At 45.6% G+C, this 17089-nt stretch overlaps 1 protein-coding gene and 1 pseudogene across 1 annotated transcript in view; both read left to right on the top strand.

Moving 5' to 3' along the window:
• The window catches only part of EFCAB6 (EF-hand calcium binding domain 6), a 256527-nt gene that overhangs the window by 162840 nt on the left and 76598 nt on the right, over nucleotides 1-17089 (top strand). Inside the window, exons 20-21 of the mRNA XM_036864665.1 lie at nucleotides 4796-5031; nucleotides 16430-16526. Of these exons, the coding sequence (XP_036720560.1) occupies nucleotides 4796-5031; nucleotides 16430-16526 (333 nt within the window). The remainder of the gene's footprint in view (nucleotides 1-4795; nucleotides 5032-16429; nucleotides 16527-17089) is intronic.
• LOC118901970 lies at nucleotides 2294-2874 on the top strand (annotated as a pseudogene).

Raw genomic sequence — 17089 nt, 5'->3', positions numbered from 1 at the left:
TCACACGTGTATGTAAACGGGACAAAGAGTGTGTCTTTTTTTTAGAATAAATTTATTTATTTTATTTATTTATTATTTTTGGCTGCGTTGGGTCTTCGTTGCTGTGCGCGGGCTTTCTCTACTCGCGGTGAGCAGGGGCTACTCTTGGTTGCGGTGCGCGGGCTTCTCATTGCGGTGGCTTCTCTTGTTGAGGAGCTCGGGCTCTAGGTGCACAGGCTTCAGTAGTTGTGGCTCGCGGGCTTCAGTAGTTGTGGCTCGCGGGCTTCAGTAGTTGTGGCTCGTGGGCTCTAGAGCGCAGGCTCAGTAGTTGAGGTGCACGGGCTTAGTTGCTCCGCGGCATGTGGGATCTTCCCGGGGCAGAGATCAAACCTGTGTCCCGTGCACTGGCAGGCGGATTCTTAACCACTGTGCCACCAGGGAAGTCCCAAAGAATGTGTCTTGATTGTTGAGTGGGAAGGTACAGTCACTTTATTTCCTTTATTGAGTTCCTATTCATGAGAAATTCTTGAATATCTCTCTCCATCACTAATGAAAAAACTATTTTGTATTAGTTGAAAATGCTATTAATCCTGCTGCTGCTGTTGTTTGCCCAGTGATTTTGTAGCCAGATGAGCCCATCTCAGCACAGTTAGGTTTACGGACAACAGCACAGTTGAGTAAGGCAGCCTCACCGTCATAGCCCAGGCCAAAGACCACGAACAGTCGAAGGAAATAATTCATTGTGACCAAACGAGGGGCGTCCCCCCTCCCTGACTATGGTGAGGAAAGCAGGCACAGAGACCCCCTGGGTGACCTGGGGACATGACCTGGGGACAGGTTCCTGTGGCCCTTGTGGGTTCACCTTCAACCTCACCCTCTAGACAGCGTCCGTGCAGGTTCAGGAGCATGTCTGCGAAGTCACGTATATTCTTAAAAACAAGCAGGATCGAAACCCCACACAAATAGGGTCTTCTATACGTACACTTCCGCCGCTGCATGTTTCGTTTCACAGTCTGTCCTGGACACCCGACCTCGCAGGGTGACCCCAACACGCAGCTCCGGTCCGAGTGTCCCCTTTCTCCTAGGACGGGCCCGGGTCCTGCCTGGCTGGTCTGCCGCCCCTCTCTGGCCCCTCTCGACCCCCCTCCGCCTCCCGTCACACTCCGGCCAGCACCCTGCCTCCCCTTCCCGGCCTTGCACATCCCGCGCCTCTGCCTGGATCGTCACTCCTCTCCCTGTGACCAGCCAACTCCTACCGGAGCGCTGGTCCTGCCTCCGGCCCTTCAGACCTGCTGGGAGGTCTGCTGCTGCCCACTCACCTTCCGGCATGCAGAGTGCGGGGACTTGTAATTCCATGAGACGTCAAGGCCCGACAACACAACTGGCTACCACGGTGCGTGCCATGCAAATAGCTGTTTGTTGAAAGCATAAGAGAATTCACTTTACATGCCAGGCAGTGAACCTACATGGCCTCAGTTGTTTCAGTCCCCACAACTACCCTATCAAGTAGGCGCTAGTGTTCCCATTTTATAGATGAAGAAACGGAGGGTCAGAGATGGGGAGAGACTTCCCCGAAGCCACATACCTAGTAAATGTCGTAGCCAGGAATTGAAATAATATCTCTTTCACTCCAACATGTATTGGCTCCAATAAAATTAGGAGTCTTCATGCTGGGAAGTCAAAGACTGAGATTCAGGAAATGAGTAAATTTTAAAAATTTGTGAAGATTATAAATATGGGTTTCCATGGCATCTAGATTGTCCCTGTTGTCCAGCAATTAGGGCTGCGTCAGAGCACTTCTCCCCCCGCCTTTTGCTGCATTTATCACGCTGACTTGCTGTAATTTGCTTACACATCTTTCTTCCCTACGGGACTGAGAACCTTGATGTCAGGGGCCAGTTATCAGTACGTCCCTGTACCTAGCAGGGTGCTTGGTGCATCATAGGTACCCAGGAAATATTTGCTGCATCGTTCATACCCAACCTCACGCCACGGATGTTTCTTAAGCTCTGCTCTCTGGGCTGGAGCTGTCTCGAGGAACAGATCAGAGCCCAGATATCACGTTTACCTTTAGACGTGGAGCAGACAGTGGGCACGCGAATCTCCAGAGTGTCAGGTGGTGAAACGTGCTGTGAAGAAAAATAAAGCAGGGTGAGAGGCCAGAGACCCATCAGGGTGGTGCCCTTGCACAGAGGGGACAGGAAATTCCTCCCTGGAGAGGTGGCATTCGGGCAGAGACCAAAGGCCCAGCAGGTCTGGTGGAGAATCCCTGGGGTGCCGGAGACAGGCTTGGCATGTTCCAACAACAGCAAGTAGCTTTCGGCTCTCGGCTCGGAGGAGGCCAAGGTGCAACTTTCTTCGGTTGTCCCGAATCCGGGTTCATCTGACACCGGCCGCCTCCACCATGCTGCCTAAGTTTGACCCCAACAACATCAAAGTCGTGTACCTGAGGTGCACCAGTGGGGAAGTCAGTGCCACATCTGCCCTGGCCCCACAAGATCAGACCCCTGGGTCTGTCTCCAAAAAAGGTTGGTGATGACATCACCAAGGCAACTGGTGATTGGAAGGGTCTGAGGATTACACTGAAACTGACCATTCAGAACATACAGGCCCAGATTGAGGTGGTACCTTCTGCCTCTGCCCTGATCATCAAAGCCCTCAAGGAGCTGCCAAGAGACAGAAGGAAGCAGAAAAACATTAAGCACAGCGGAAACATCATTTTTGATGTGATTGTCAACATCGCCCAAGAGATGTGACATCGATCTTTAGCTAGAGAACTCTCTGGAGCCACTAAAGAGATCCTGGGGACCGTCCAGTCTGGGCTGCAGTGTTGATGGCCACCACCCTCACGACATCGTAGGTGACATCCACAGTGGGCGGTGGAATGTCAGCTAGTTAAGAGCTGCAAAGGAAAATAATTCAATAAAGGGTTATTTGACAAACACCCCCCCCCCAAAAAAAAACCAGCAAGGGTGAGCAGGGAGGAGATGAGGGCAGAGGGGTAGGGGGCTGGGGCCACGGTCAGGATTGAGGATTGGACCCCGAGTGCCGTGGGTTGAGCAGAGGAGCAGCGTGCACTGGCTTGAGCCGTGCGGGTATCACTGGCGGCTGTGAGAATGGGGGGCCGGGCGAGGGTGGGAGCCGGGAAGCCCAGGAGCCTTGGGTCCGGGTGGAGGCAGTGGAAGTGGGAGAAGTGAAGCTCTGAACCCGTGGCTGTGTGGGCAGATTGGATGCAGGGTGTGAGGCAAAGGGAGGACCCGGGGACGCTCCCAAGGTTTGTGGTCTGAGCAACAGAAAGAAGGCGCTGCCACTTCTTGAGCTGGGAAGGACCAGGGGGACGAGCTGGAAGGACCAGGAGGACAAGCTGGGTCCAGCGGAGCCAGGAGTTTGATTTCGGCCCTGCTTGTTTTGACATCCAAGGGGAGATACCTCACAGCCTTTGGAGACGGGGGTTTGGAGGGTGTGGGAGGACTTGGAGCTGTGACGTGGAGGGAATCAGCAGCAAAGAGATGGGCCTGCAGCCCCGGCAGGCGGTGCTCCAGGAGAAGAGGCCGCTGGACAGTGGCGTCTCTGAGAGGTAGGGGCAGCACCTGAAGTCGGTTCCCACCGTATTTAGTGCAGTGATTGCATGTGGCAGTGCTGAGTAATTTTTGGTGAAAGAATAAGTGAGTGAGTACAGATAGATCTTGCCACAAAATCCCAAAAGGTTTGAACGGGACACTCGAGTCGTGGCAGGGCTTGCCTTACGTGACCTCTGTGGAGGGTCCTGGGACGTGAAGGTACAGGCAGGGCCTCTGAAGTAGCCAGAGAGATCCGTGGGTGGGGCCGCCTCAGGGGCTGATGGCAGCAGGGGTGCGGGGACCACAGCAGCTGCAGCTCTCCAAGCCTGAGACACAGGATCGCATGGGGGGGGCCGCAGGGTGTTGGCCCAGACAGACCTGATTCAGATCCCGCTGCCAGGCACTTGCTGTCCGACCTCAGGCAGCAGTAATAGTAACAACATTTTAGAGCCCTTAGGAAACCTGTCAGTCACCTCCTAAGTGCTTCGCCTCGTTAGCACATTCAATCCTCACAACCACCCCAGAGGCAGGGACTTTATACTCCTCCCGTTACACATGAGAAGCCTGGCAGGGTTAAGTCTCTTGCCCTTGGTCACTCTGCTAGTAGCCGGCAGAGCTGGGCTTTGAAACTAAGCAACCCGCCTCCAGGGTGTGCCCTGAGCTCTGCAGCCTGGCCTCGACCACAAGTTCCCTGCAGGCCTCTGTTTCCCCATCTGCAAAATGGGAATCACCGCCCTCGCGCAGCACGACCTGCAGACACAGAGGCAGATTTCAGGCGGGGCCTTCAGCACGGGCATCAAAACAGGGCCCAGCCTCTGGGTGGCAACTCAGGGTGAGTTCAGCACAGCACTGGCTTTCCCGTGGACAGAAGTTGCCAAACATTATGAAAGTTGTATAAAAACTTGAGGGCAAGATTTTTATATGCCCTGGAAAGCTCCAGCGTACTCATTCTTACTTCTGGTACTAGAAGTACCGGTTCCAGAAGCCGAGGGAGCAGAAGGGAAAGAAACACCTTTCTTGTCCCTTTTCCTGAACTCTTTGCATTAAAAGAGGGCACCTGAGGACATAGTTCATCATTTCCTGGGGAAAGCAAATCATGGCAAGGATATTCCTGGAGCGGTGAAACCTCCAAAAAGCCAAGTCGAAACACGGCTGCTTCCTCATGTTGGAGATGAGTCCACAGCGCGGGGGGCAGGGGTGGGGGGATGTCGTCAGGTTCCGGGGGACAGGCTTTGACGCTGCGTTTTTGGCTCTAGGACCCCTACGCGGCCTTCTTTAAGATGGATATGGACAGGGATGGCATCGTCACCACGCGCGACCTTCATCGGCTGCTGCAGCACCTGCTCTTCAACCTGAAGGACGAGGATTTCGAGCGATTCCTGGGCCTTCTTGGCTTGAGGCTCAGCGTCACGTTAAATTTCCGCGAATTTCGAAACTTGTGCGAGAACAGACCGTTCAGAATAGAAGACACCGCGCCTCAGAGACTCATTAGGTAAGAGAGCAGCATGGGTCTGCATTAACGCTGAGTCCACACACGGGTGCAAATGATGGAGTTGCCCCCCAGGAGCTGTTTATTTTGTCTTTTCCTTAGTTCAAGAAAAATCACATTCAGAATTACACATTCAGTGTAGAAAGACTAGAAAATGCAGATACAGGTTAGAAAATACACCTGATCTAAGCACCTGTGAACATCATTTTTGTATTTTAAGGTGTATCATCCCCATCTTGTTTCTTTGCACATAAATATATACATATATGTTTTTCTTTTTATGAGCCTGGGGTCAGATATATACACGTGTTGCTCAGCCTTCCAAGACATTTGGGGACACCGTATGCAGAGGGAGGTGCGCGGTGCTTGTCAGGAGAACACGTGGACTTCCTCCAGGCCCAAGACGTTAACCTGGGCAGTAGGTGTGAACTGGGGAAGCACAGAACACCTTATGGTAATTGATGGATACTGAGTGTCATTTCAGTCTTTTTTCTATGTGCATAAATACACACATGTACTTGTATATTTTTCTTCTTATAAATTTGGGGTCAGCCGTGCCAGCTGCTTTGGGAGGTGCAAGGATCCCTTCCAGCCCTTTCCTAGGCAGTGCTCCCCACCAGACCCCCGGCCACCCAATGCCAGCCTCACTCACGGCAGGAAAATCTCTGCGTCCAGCTGAGCTGTGACTCCGTTTGTCTCCTTGGCTTCTCTCAGTAAGAGCATCTGCTCCTTGAAGCGGCAGTGGGTTCCCATCTTACCCGGGACGTGTCACAGTCTGCTCCCCACTGAGATCTGTTGACAGGCGTGAATGAAGTAACCATTCAGCCACTCCTTTACCAATTATTATAAGTACACTATTAATATTTTTTGAACCGTTACCATCCACTGCATTTGCTGCTACAGTGATACAACGCAGTAGTGGCATTCACTGGGTCCTTCTGCCCTTGAGGTGCTCCCAGCCCCCAGGGGCTATAGGCAAGTGCCCCTTCCACCCGGCAAGGGCAACCCCTGGAAGGGGGAACCCCCAGAAGCCCCTGTCACTGAGCCAGACTTTGTGGCACTTGGCTAGGCTGCAGAGGCCCTCTGGTCTTGCACTTTAATTTTTCCCTCTGAATTTGCTGGTTTTATTTTGTCTATACTTAAAAAGCCAGCGAGGAAGAAAACGACTGTAGTCTCTTTCTAAGTGAAACGATCATGTCACACATGAGTTGAACACCTGCTTCCAATTGCTCCATTTATGAGGAGCTTTAATATGAGACTTGATTGCTTAACGTTAAAACAAAGCACAAAAATATCCTTCAGAAAGAACTTTCTGGAGCATGTATGCAGAGTGGATATGGAAAATTTCAACCACAAAGCACAATCTTCCCATCCAAATGATTCCACCTTCTTAGTTGTATTATTTGTTCATTCATCACACATTTACTGAGGGTCTGCTGTGTGCTGTGTCACCCCAGGACTCGGAGGCACAAAGATGGATGAGATGAACACTCCCTTTGAGGGGCTCGGGGCTGAACTGCGACAGGTACAAAAATGAAGAAATAGAAGGATGTCTGAAGTGCCACAGGGAGGCGAGAGGCTAAGCCTGCTTGAGGTGCACAGAAAAAGCAGGACATTTCAGTTGGGTCTTGAGGTGTGAGTAGGAGTTTGTCCGGTGCAGGTTACCAGACCGTGGTTCAAGGCCAGGGAACAGCATTTGCAAAACCACAGAGGTGGGAGTGTGGAGCACATTGAGGGAATGGGGAGAGGATGCATGTGCAGAAGTGGCATGCACAGCGGGAGAGGAGGCCTCGAGATGCAGGAGGGCTGGATGTGACAGGGCTCGAGTGCCAGGCTTGGTCAGTAGGCAGGAGAGGATTTTATGCCGCGGAGTGTGTGGGTCACGTTGTGCCATAGAAACATCCTTCAGCAGCCCCAGAGTAGAGGATGGATATAGAGGAAGCGGCTGGTTCCAGGGAGACCCAGCTTGGGCTCCAAGGGTCTGGTGGAGAGCAAGCTTTGAGACCCCAACCAAGGCACTGCTTTAGAAAGCCAAGCCTTCCCATGGCCGGACCCCATACCTGTGCTTCATGAAGGTGTATCTTTTCATACCCCACAGCCCTTTAAGGAGGCATCACTACCTGCCTTTGCAGATGAAGGAATTGGGGCCTAGAGAAAAGTAACTGACTGGTCCAAAAGGACCCAGGTGATGGGCGTTGGACAGAGATTGGAACCCAGGATGCCTCTGGGGAGGGGCCACTTCCTCTGCCTGGAGAGCTCGGCCTCTTTCACCCTCCCCAGCCTCACTCTCCGCCAGCCAAACCTAGACGCCTTGCCGTATTGGAAGCCATCCTGCCCTCTCAGTTGGGCCCCTCTGCCTTCTGGGCCTTCACTTTCCACCTGCATCATCAAAATGCACTACTTTTGAAAACTTTGAAGGTTCATAATTTTGGCAAAGAGAGGAAGATCAACTCGTTTGCTTCATAACTGCACATCATTTTTAAATGTGTAAATACCAGTTAGAGCGATTGGTCCAATGACCTGTTTCATTTACATCATCTATTCCCTCCCAATCTATTCCCTTGTTTAAAACACACGGGCCTTGTCCATTTATCTACTGACAATCCACATCAAGTACATAGTGGTACATGTACATCATCAGAGATGAAAGAATACTGTCAAGTGTCCTTTTAGCAGAATTAGATGGGCAGCTTCTTGTCACAAAATATTGTACGATCCAGTCCTTCCTGATGAATGACTAACTAAATGAAAATAACAAATTTTCTTGTTGTTCTTAGACATGTATCACTTACTCACTCATCAAGAGATTTGGCTTATATGATCAAGTTCACCATCATCTTCTGGTTCATCTAATAATTGCAAAACATTTTCTGATCTCAGTTTTCTTCCCTTTGCCACTTGCGCATGAAATAAGAATTCTCAATTTTCAACTACATTCAGTGAAAGCTAACGTAAGACGACAAGGATGGTGTCACTGTCTTCTTTTTACCTTCTTGAAAGATGCTGTTACACTTTGAGCAGTGCAATCAGAAAACTGAAGGATGATGTAATAGTGGTGATTCATTTCAATATTGTATCATCCTGCTAGGAGATTCCATCATTTTTTGTTTTCTTCTTCTTATTTAGTCTCCTTTTTTTAGCATAGCTGGAAATAATTAATGAGCAATGATTGAATATTTCTTAGAATAATGAAATAGATCTAGTATAATTAAATCAAGATCACTAAGATCCCATGATCTATCATATTCTAAGAGGTTTCAATGGACCCACATGGTAATTGCAAGATAGAAGGAGTTTTATTTCATAAAGAAAATAAATACATTTTTTGTTGTTTTTTGGAAGACCTCTAAGAAAGAATAAAAGTCATGAATGCCACTCTTCTATTTTCTCAATCATACAGAATCACTATTTCTCTTTAAATATTTGATAGAATTCACCAATGAAATCATCAGGTCCTGGAGTTTCCTTTGTCAGAAGAATTTTAACTACAAATCTAATTACTGTAATTGTTATAGGATCATTCAGGGTTTCTAATCCTTCTTGACTGAGTTTTAGTAATTTTTGTCTTTTAAACTATTGGTCTGTTTCATCTAAGTTATTAAATTCATAAGAATGAAGTTGTTCATAGTATTCCCTTACTATTCTTTTAATATCTGTGGGGTCTTTAGTGATGTCCCTTTTTTCATTTCTTATATTGGTAGTTGATGTCTTCTCTCCTCTTTTCTTGATTCATTTAGCTGAAGGTTCATCAATTTTACTGATGTTTTCAAAGAACCAGCTTTATGTTTCATTTCTTTTTCTCTATTGTTTTTCTGTTTCGATTTCATTGATTTCTATTCTTTATTATTTTCTCCTTTCTTCTTGCTTTAAGTATACAAGAAGTTGATCCTTGAACAACACAGGGGTTGGGGCACCAAACCCCTGCACAGTCAAAAATCTGTGTATAGCTTTTGACTCCCCCAAAACTTAACTACTAATAGCTTACTGTTGACTGGAAGCTTACCAATAACATAAAGTCAGTCAACACATAGTTTGTATGTTATACGTATTATATACTGTATTCCTACAATAAAGCAAGCTAGAGAAAAGAAAATGTTATTAAGAAAGTCATAAGAAACTTATATATACTACCAAATGTAAAATAGATAGGTAGTGGGAAGCAGCCGCATAGCACAGGGAGATCAGCTCAGTGCTTTGTGACCACCTAGAGGGGAGGGATAGGGAGGGTGGGAGGGAGATGCAAGAGGGAGGGGATATGGGGATATATGTATATGTATAGCTGATTCACTTTGTTATAAAGCAGAAACTAACACACCATTGTAAAGCAATTATACTCCAATAAAGATGTTAAAAAAAAGTCATAAGAAAGAGAAAACACATTTATAGTACTGTATTTATAGTACTGTATGTAAGTTTACATTGTCTTTTACAAGATGAATCATCTGTCTGTCAGTACCCATATCAATATTGTCTCATACGGTACAAAACACTGCAGGTGTCATACATTTTGGTGTGTAACTCTGGACATCAAAAATGGAAAGATAATGTGAAAAAGAAATTCATATTTGTTTAGAGGTATAACGATTCATGCATTGTTAACAAAGAAGCAGTAATATGATTGCTTTATGGGAGTGTGGTGTAATCGATACAATTGCTTCATGGTAGCCTAGCCTATACACTAAAGAATGAATCATTATAAAATTTTTATAGCATACACTATTCCAATCATATTCATAATATAGTATTGGAATCATTGTTACTCTAAAAAAACCCCACTTGCCTGTGATGATAGGCTGATACACAATTTCTCCAATACGAGAGAGAGAGAGAAGCACACTGTATGGTAATATAATTCTTTGAAAGCAAAGTTATAAAAGAGGAAGAAAACTAACATATTAATTTTATATTAAATATCACTCACCTTATGCCTATGTAAGGATACACTAGTATCTACATATATTATATTTTATACATTCATGACATATCTAACTTTTTCTTAATTTTTTTTCAATATTTCTAGGCTATGTGGTTAATCTGTAAATTTTTTTCAAATTGTCACAAATCTACAAAAAATTTTCCAATATATTTATTGAAAAAAATCAGCATATAAGTGGACTCGTGCAGTCCAAACCTGTGTTGTGCAAGGGTCAACTGTAGTTTGCCCTCCTTTTTTATTTTCTTAAGCTGAAAACTCAGATTTTTTATTTGAATTCTTTCTTTTCTATATGAGCCCTTAATGCTATCAGGTTCCTTGTAGGCACTGATTTAGCTGCGTTTCACAAGTTTGGATATGTTATAGTGTTCATTTTCATTCAGTTCAAAATATTTTCTAATTTCCCTTTAGACTGTTTCTTGAAACCTTGGATTATTTAGAAGTATGGTTTTTTTTTTCAAAATATTTCCATGGTTTCCAACTATCTTTCTGTTATTTATTTCTAGTTTAATTCTGTTAAGTTTAGATAACATACTTCGTATGATTTTAATTCTTTTAAATTTGGTAAGGTTCATTTTACGACCCTAGAAATCGTCTGTCTTGGTGAACATTCCATGTATACTTGAAAAGAATGTATATTGGGCTGTTGTTGGGTGGAGGGTTCTATAAATGTCAATAAGATCAAGTTGGTCATAGTGTTTAGGTTCTCGCCTATTTTCTATTTGTTCTATCAGTTACTGAGAGAGGAGTGTTGACGTCACCAACAATAATTTTGCATCTGTCTATTTCTCCTTCCATTTTTATCAATTTATGCTTCATGTATTTTGAAACTCTGAGAAAAAGTATATTTGTATTTACCATTTCTGCTTCTCTTCTTTTATTTCTCAAGCTCAAAAGTGTCTCTCTCTGCTGTCATTTTCCTTCCCCTGAAGAACTTCTTTTAGCATGTCTACTGGAGACACGTTACCATAGTTTTCCTTCATTGAGAATATCTTTATTGCTCCTTCATTCCTAACAGTTTTTTTTTCTGGATATAGAATTATGGGTTGACAATTCTTTTGTTATAACACTTTAAAAATGTTGTTCCATTGTCTTCTGGCCTCCACAGTTTGTGAGGAGAAATCTACAGTCATTCAAATAGTTTTCCCTCTGTAATGTGTCATTTTTCTCAGGTTGCTTTCAAGATTCTTTCTTTAGCTTTGGTTTTCAGTAGTTTTATTTTGATGTGTTTGAGCATGATTTTCTTTGAGTTTATCTTTTTTGAGGTTTGCTGAACTTCCTGAATCTATGTTTTTCCACCAAATTTGGGCAGGTTTCAGCTATTATTTCCTGAAGTTTTAAATTTTTTTCTGTACCAATCTTTTTCTCTTCTCCTTTCAGTACTCCAGTGACATGGATGTTAGACCTTTTGTTTTTGTATCACAGGTCTCTCTATCATAGTCCTTGGAGATATATTCTTTTTTTTTCCTCTATTGATCAGATTAGATTATTTCTAGTCATCCATTTTCAAGTTCACTGACTCACTCCTCTGTCATCTCCATTCTGTCATTGAGCCAATCCAGTGAAAATTTTATTTCAGTTGTTGTTTTTTCCAGTTCTAAAGTTTCCACTTGGTTCTTTTTTTTTTTGACTGCAATTTCTTTGCTCAGAACTTGTCTTTCCATTTATTTTAAGAATGTGTACTCTTACTTCATGGTTATAATAGCTGCATTTAAATATGATAATTTCAACATCTGGGTCATCTTGGAGTTGGTGCTTGTTGTCTTTTATCTTGAAAATTGTTGGGATTTTCCTGGTCCTCTGTATATTGAGTAATTTTGGACTGTATCATGGACATTTTTAATGTTATATTGTGACACTCTGGTCCTGTTAAAATCCTTGGTAATGCGTTGACTGATTGATTTTTTTTAGGCAGGCAATCAATCCATTTAGTTTCAGAGTGCAAGTCCTGACCTACCTTCTGTGGTTTCAATATCAGTTCAGTTTTCAAAGCCCTTGTAGCTCTATCAGGTCAGCCCATGAGTGCAGCACACAGGAGACAGTCTTAACTACACTGTAGTCAAGTTCTCAAAGCTTTCACTGTGCTGCTTTGGGTTAGTTTCACACGTGCACATCACAGGTGAACCTGGAACTTCCTTCATTCATTTGGGCATCCCTTTTTCTAGCACTCTCTATGATTTCTCCCCACACTCTCCAGCACTCAGGGACCCCTTTTTTGTCCTTCTGGTTGGAAAATCTTAGGTTTTAGCCATTCTGTGCTACTGAGTGCTTCTCATAACTGGGTCCACCTCCAGGCCAACATGGTGGGAGAAAAAAGAGAAAGAGAAAATAATGTGGATTTCTCCAATCCTCCTTGAACACAGGGACCCCTTTTACCATCTCCTCTGGTTAGAGAGAAGAATTTCAGTTGTGGGTACCTACTTGGCCAATACTATTACTGGCACCACCATAGAAGTGCAGTTTTGTAACTGGGCTTGCCTCAGATCAGGAACGGGACAGTAAAAAGAGACAAGAAAGGGGGGATTTCCCCCATGCTCTTTGTACTTCAGGGGCTCACCTTCCTAGTTCTTCGGTCAGAAAAACGGACTTTCTTTTGGAGATTTCTCTGTCCAGATCCACTACACAGTTCCAGAATTAGGACTGCCTTTAAGCAGCCCTTAAGCTGGAGATATGGGAGGACAAAAGCCCATGAATCTCACCATTATATAAGTCATTCTTCAAGTTTTGATTTCCCTCTCCATAAGCCTCCTATTATTTACTTTTTACTGTCTTCAGAGAGTTACTTTTTGTATTCTGTCTAGAGTTTTTGGTTGTAACCAGTGGAAGAGAGAGGAGGAAGTAAGTATGTGTGTCTACTCCATCTTAACTGGGACTGGAAGAGCATCTCAGGACTCTTGCCCTGCTTGGAACACTGCTCCCCAGGATCACACAGCACCTCCTCATCACTCATGCCTCAAGGAGCCCTGCTCTCTGGTCTTCTTGGCTGAAGTGCCCCGGACCCCGCCCTGGTCCATCATTCTCAGTCACATTCAGTAGCTGAAGTTACCTGATTCACTTATTTTTCCATGTGTTTGCTGTACATTCCTGCCACCACAGGATGAGCTCCTTGAGGACATGGGTTCCGTTCACCATGCTCATCATTGTGTTTGTAGGACTTAGAGCAGCACATTGTATGTATTTGTGACTGACAGTCTGGCTGATAGGAAGGCTGGGTCTGACTGATTGTCAAGATCTAAAGAGGCAGACAATAGGAGAGAAAATAAGTGACTTCTGGAAAAGGCCACAGAAAAACCTTCCAATCTCTCTACAGGAGACAAGGATATAAAATGGTACAGAGGAGAAATGAATGGGAAATAGGTAGGAGCTCCTGGTTTGAGCACGAGTCACTAAGAAAAATAATCCAGCCTCATAGCCTGGAAAAGGAATTGGGTAGGGAGGCTGCTTGGACATGTGTCTAGACAGTGAGATCAGCTTGATAGTGAGTTGACTTTGAAGAGATAGAACATGCCTCTCAGGATCTCCATCCTTTTGAGGGAAGTCCGGGTGAGACGTCTGGGTTCAGACAGGATTTACGAGGCACCTAACGGTGAAGGCAGGGGAATAGGCATCATGAGGACCTACAGTCCTTTTAAACAATAGTTGTGAAAATGCAACATAATCCACCCAACCTTCCAAAACCTTAGTGGTAAAGTAGCGATAGAAGATTAGACTGCTTGATCTTTAGATCCTTTTCCACCCTTGAAATTCCATGATTCTGTGAAGTCCGGTAGACAGTTGGAGATGGAATGGAGAAGCAGGTGAGGTTACCGTGCTAATGGCACAGAAGTGTGGGCAAACAGCATCCAGGTGGTAGCTGGGGGCAGGAGCGGGGATGACCTCTCAGAAGAGTAAATGAGCTTTGGGGTGGAAGGAGAGAGAAGGAGTGGTCAAGGGGGCAGGCAGAGAGGGAGAGTCACTCACTGAGGGCACACGTGTGCCAGGTGGTGGGTGTTCCAACCCATGGTGTCATTTAAAGAGCAGCCTCATGAAGGTGACTACAGAGGGGAGAGCTGGTTGACAGCGTCACACGTGAGGCCAGCAAAGACCCCCGGACTTGGTAATATAGAAGCAACTGGCAGGTGGCGCAGTGGTTGAGAATCCACCTGCCAGTGCAGTGGACACGGGTTCGAGCCCTGGTCTGGGAAGATCCCACATGCCTCGGAGCAACTAAGCCCGTGCACCACAACTACTGAGCCTGCGCGTCTGGAGCCTGTGCTCCGCAACAAGAGAGGCCGCGATAGTGAGAGGCCCGCGCACCGCGATGAAGAGTGGCCCCCGCTTGCCACAACTAGAGAAAGCCCTCGCACAGAAACAAAGACCCAACACAGCCATAAATATGAAAATAAATAAATAAGTAAAATTTTTTTTAAAAAGCTATAAAAAAAAAAAGAAGTAAGTGGCGAATTTAAAGACTGTGTGTGTTGGGGGGTCTCAGTCAGGGGAGGTGTGCCAGCCATAGTTCACCTGTGCTCCCCACAAGCTGGCATCTGCCAGGAGAGAAAATGAAAGAGGGCATGACCTCATTTGGTCCATTTCAGCAGCGACATGGGAAGAGGGAGAAGACCCCGCCCAGCTGCAGCGGGTCCTCAGCACCTGCCCACTGAGGAAATGCAAGAATTTTTGTTTGCCAAGCCACAGGAGTCAAAGTTTATGTAATTCACCGAAGAAGCGCTGGTCTGAGTAAGACCCTTTCCACGTGACACATGGGTCAACAGCACAGTGTGGGCTTCTGCGGTAACGAGGGCCACGGTGTTCTTGGTGACCAGTGTGTACGGAGCACTGTCAGTCATCGGGGAACCCGAGGAGCGGTCCAGGAGAGCTGAGACCAGCAGCAGAGTTTCTGAGAAAGAATTTAAAGGAGAAGCCACATGAAGAGCAATGATTACTGCTTAATTTGTTGGTTCCAGTGCTGTGCCCTGCCATCTACTTTTAAAATGTAGGACAGTAGTGGGATGTTCCAGGAGGGCCTTCTCTGGGACACTGCAGGCTTCACTTTCCCAGGACCTCACACAGTGCCTGGCACTCCAGCGGTGCTCAGCAGAACTGCTCTAGTTGAATTGCAATAGACACGTTAAGTGAAAAGAAGATCCTGAGTGCGTAAAAACCATGGGTGGCCCTCACCTCTGTGAAATGTAGTACTTAATGGATCCTTTCCTCTGAGGAGTGAAGTTAGAGGGGCTACCAAAACTGTAGCTTCAGACGGAATGACAACGGTGAGAAAGGCTTTCCTCTGGCATGGGAGGGCCCTGAGTTTGAGTGCCAGGATTCCTGGTACTGGCTGTGCAATTTCGGCAGGCGACTTCACCTCTCTAAACCACAGCATCCCCTTTTGCAAACTGGGGTGGCAATGCCAGCGCTGGTGTGAAAACCCAGATTCGGTAGTTCCAGCCTGACTGGTCACAGAGCTTGTGGAGGCCACGATTACCCTAAAACCACAGTGCTCCCCACCTGGCATCACATACAAAGGGTCAGCTACAAAGCCGCGTCTTTGGGGATCACATAAACCTCTGACTGCTGCATTTTCTCAACTGGCAGCCTCCTGGTTGACTTTAGATTTTTTTTCCTTATGAGCAGCTCACCTGCTAGAGCATGAATAACACCACTTCTTTAAAAGGGCGACGTGGGGCTTGTGTGCTGTCCCCACCCTGGTTTTCCAGGTTCCCTTGAGGGGAAGTTCCTGTGAGGGTCCCTGTGGGGCCTCGCTCAGGTGTCCCCCTTACTCACCCTCAGGCAAGACGCACTGATCACCCACGTGCCTGTGCGCGAGCGTGGTTCCAAGCAAGGCGACCGCGGAGAAAGAAGTGGCGAAGGGTTTTACAGGGTTTCACGCGCCCCTAATTTGTTTTAGTGATTGGAAGAATCCAGGGCACCCCAAACTCCTTCAGCCACAGTCTTCACTGCGCCCCGTGGAGGCCTAGCCACAGTCTTTTTTTAAAGTGTCTTTGGCGCCCATCATTCTGTGAGTAAACAGAGTTTTGATCATTTTACATCCCACAGACTGAACCTTTGAACATGAGCTGAGACAGAGTCTGTAGGTCACGTTCCCACAGTGTTCCTGGACTGTTTGCTTTGGTCTGCGTGATCACGCCAACGTGTACGTTCAGGAAAAAAAGTTTTTAGTTGTCTTCATCCGAAGACGATGTGATAGTGTGTTTTTTATCCCTCTGGGAATAAATGAGCCCTTTTTGTTTTGTGAACTGCAGGAAAAGTTGAACAGCATTTATCTGGAAATAAGCAAGGACTCCTAAAATTTAAGATTTCCCTAACATGCAGCTGGGGAAATAAGACTGTATTTTAAGAATTAAGTTAGACCAGATGCGAAATAGCAGACTTTAACGCTATCTTTGAAACAAACTGGGGTAGGGGAATCCCTTGGGAGATTAATGAGTCCATTAAATTTAAACAGATTCATTTTTTTTTTCTTTTAAGACCAAAACAGAAGGTCGCAGATTCAGAACTGGCTTGTGAACAAGCACATCAGTATCTTGTTACCAAAGCAAAAACCAGATGGTCAGACTTGTCTAAGGTAAGAAAGTGATTATTTCCTTAAAAGGAAAGGGAATCTATTTCAATGTTCCAAGATCATTGGGATGAGGGAGCTATTTTCCATCCAGTCACTAAGATGGCAAAGTAACTTTGTATACCAATCTAGGGACTCCTTTTTTTCTTAAAATACTTTTTCAAAATAGATTCTCACATTCAAGGTCAATTGATCTTTAGAAAAATAAGTAATTGTAAGAGTTACGTGGACTGAAATTGCTGGCTTTATCTCAGGTTTGCTATGAATTAAAAATTTAAATGAAAAATGTAAGACGCTATCATTCTTGCTTTTACACAGTTATAAACATGCTTTTTAAAGAGGTATTTCTTCCTGTCTTGCTAAAATTATAGAAAGCATAGTTTGAAGGTGAATACCCTCCATGTGCAATTGTGTAAACTGTGATTATGGTGTCAGGATGGGAAACATACTCTTAGCAATGGCAGCTGTACGTGCAGGACAGTAGATCTGAAATGCAAGCCTGGGTCAGCCTGAGGTCTAGGATATGGGGTCACCACTTCTCAGTGCAACAAGGACACAAAAACTTCACT

This window comes from Balaenoptera musculus, chromosome 10 (assembly GCF_009873245.2).
Source record: "Balaenoptera musculus isolate JJ_BM4_2016_0621 chromosome 10, mBalMus1.pri.v3, whole genome shotgun sequence".
Lineage (NCBI taxonomy): Eukaryota > Metazoa > Chordata > Mammalia > Artiodactyla > Balaenopteridae > Balaenoptera > Balaenoptera musculus.
Note: the sequence above shows the minus strand (reverse complement) of the source record. Positions and strands in the feature narration are given on the sequence as shown.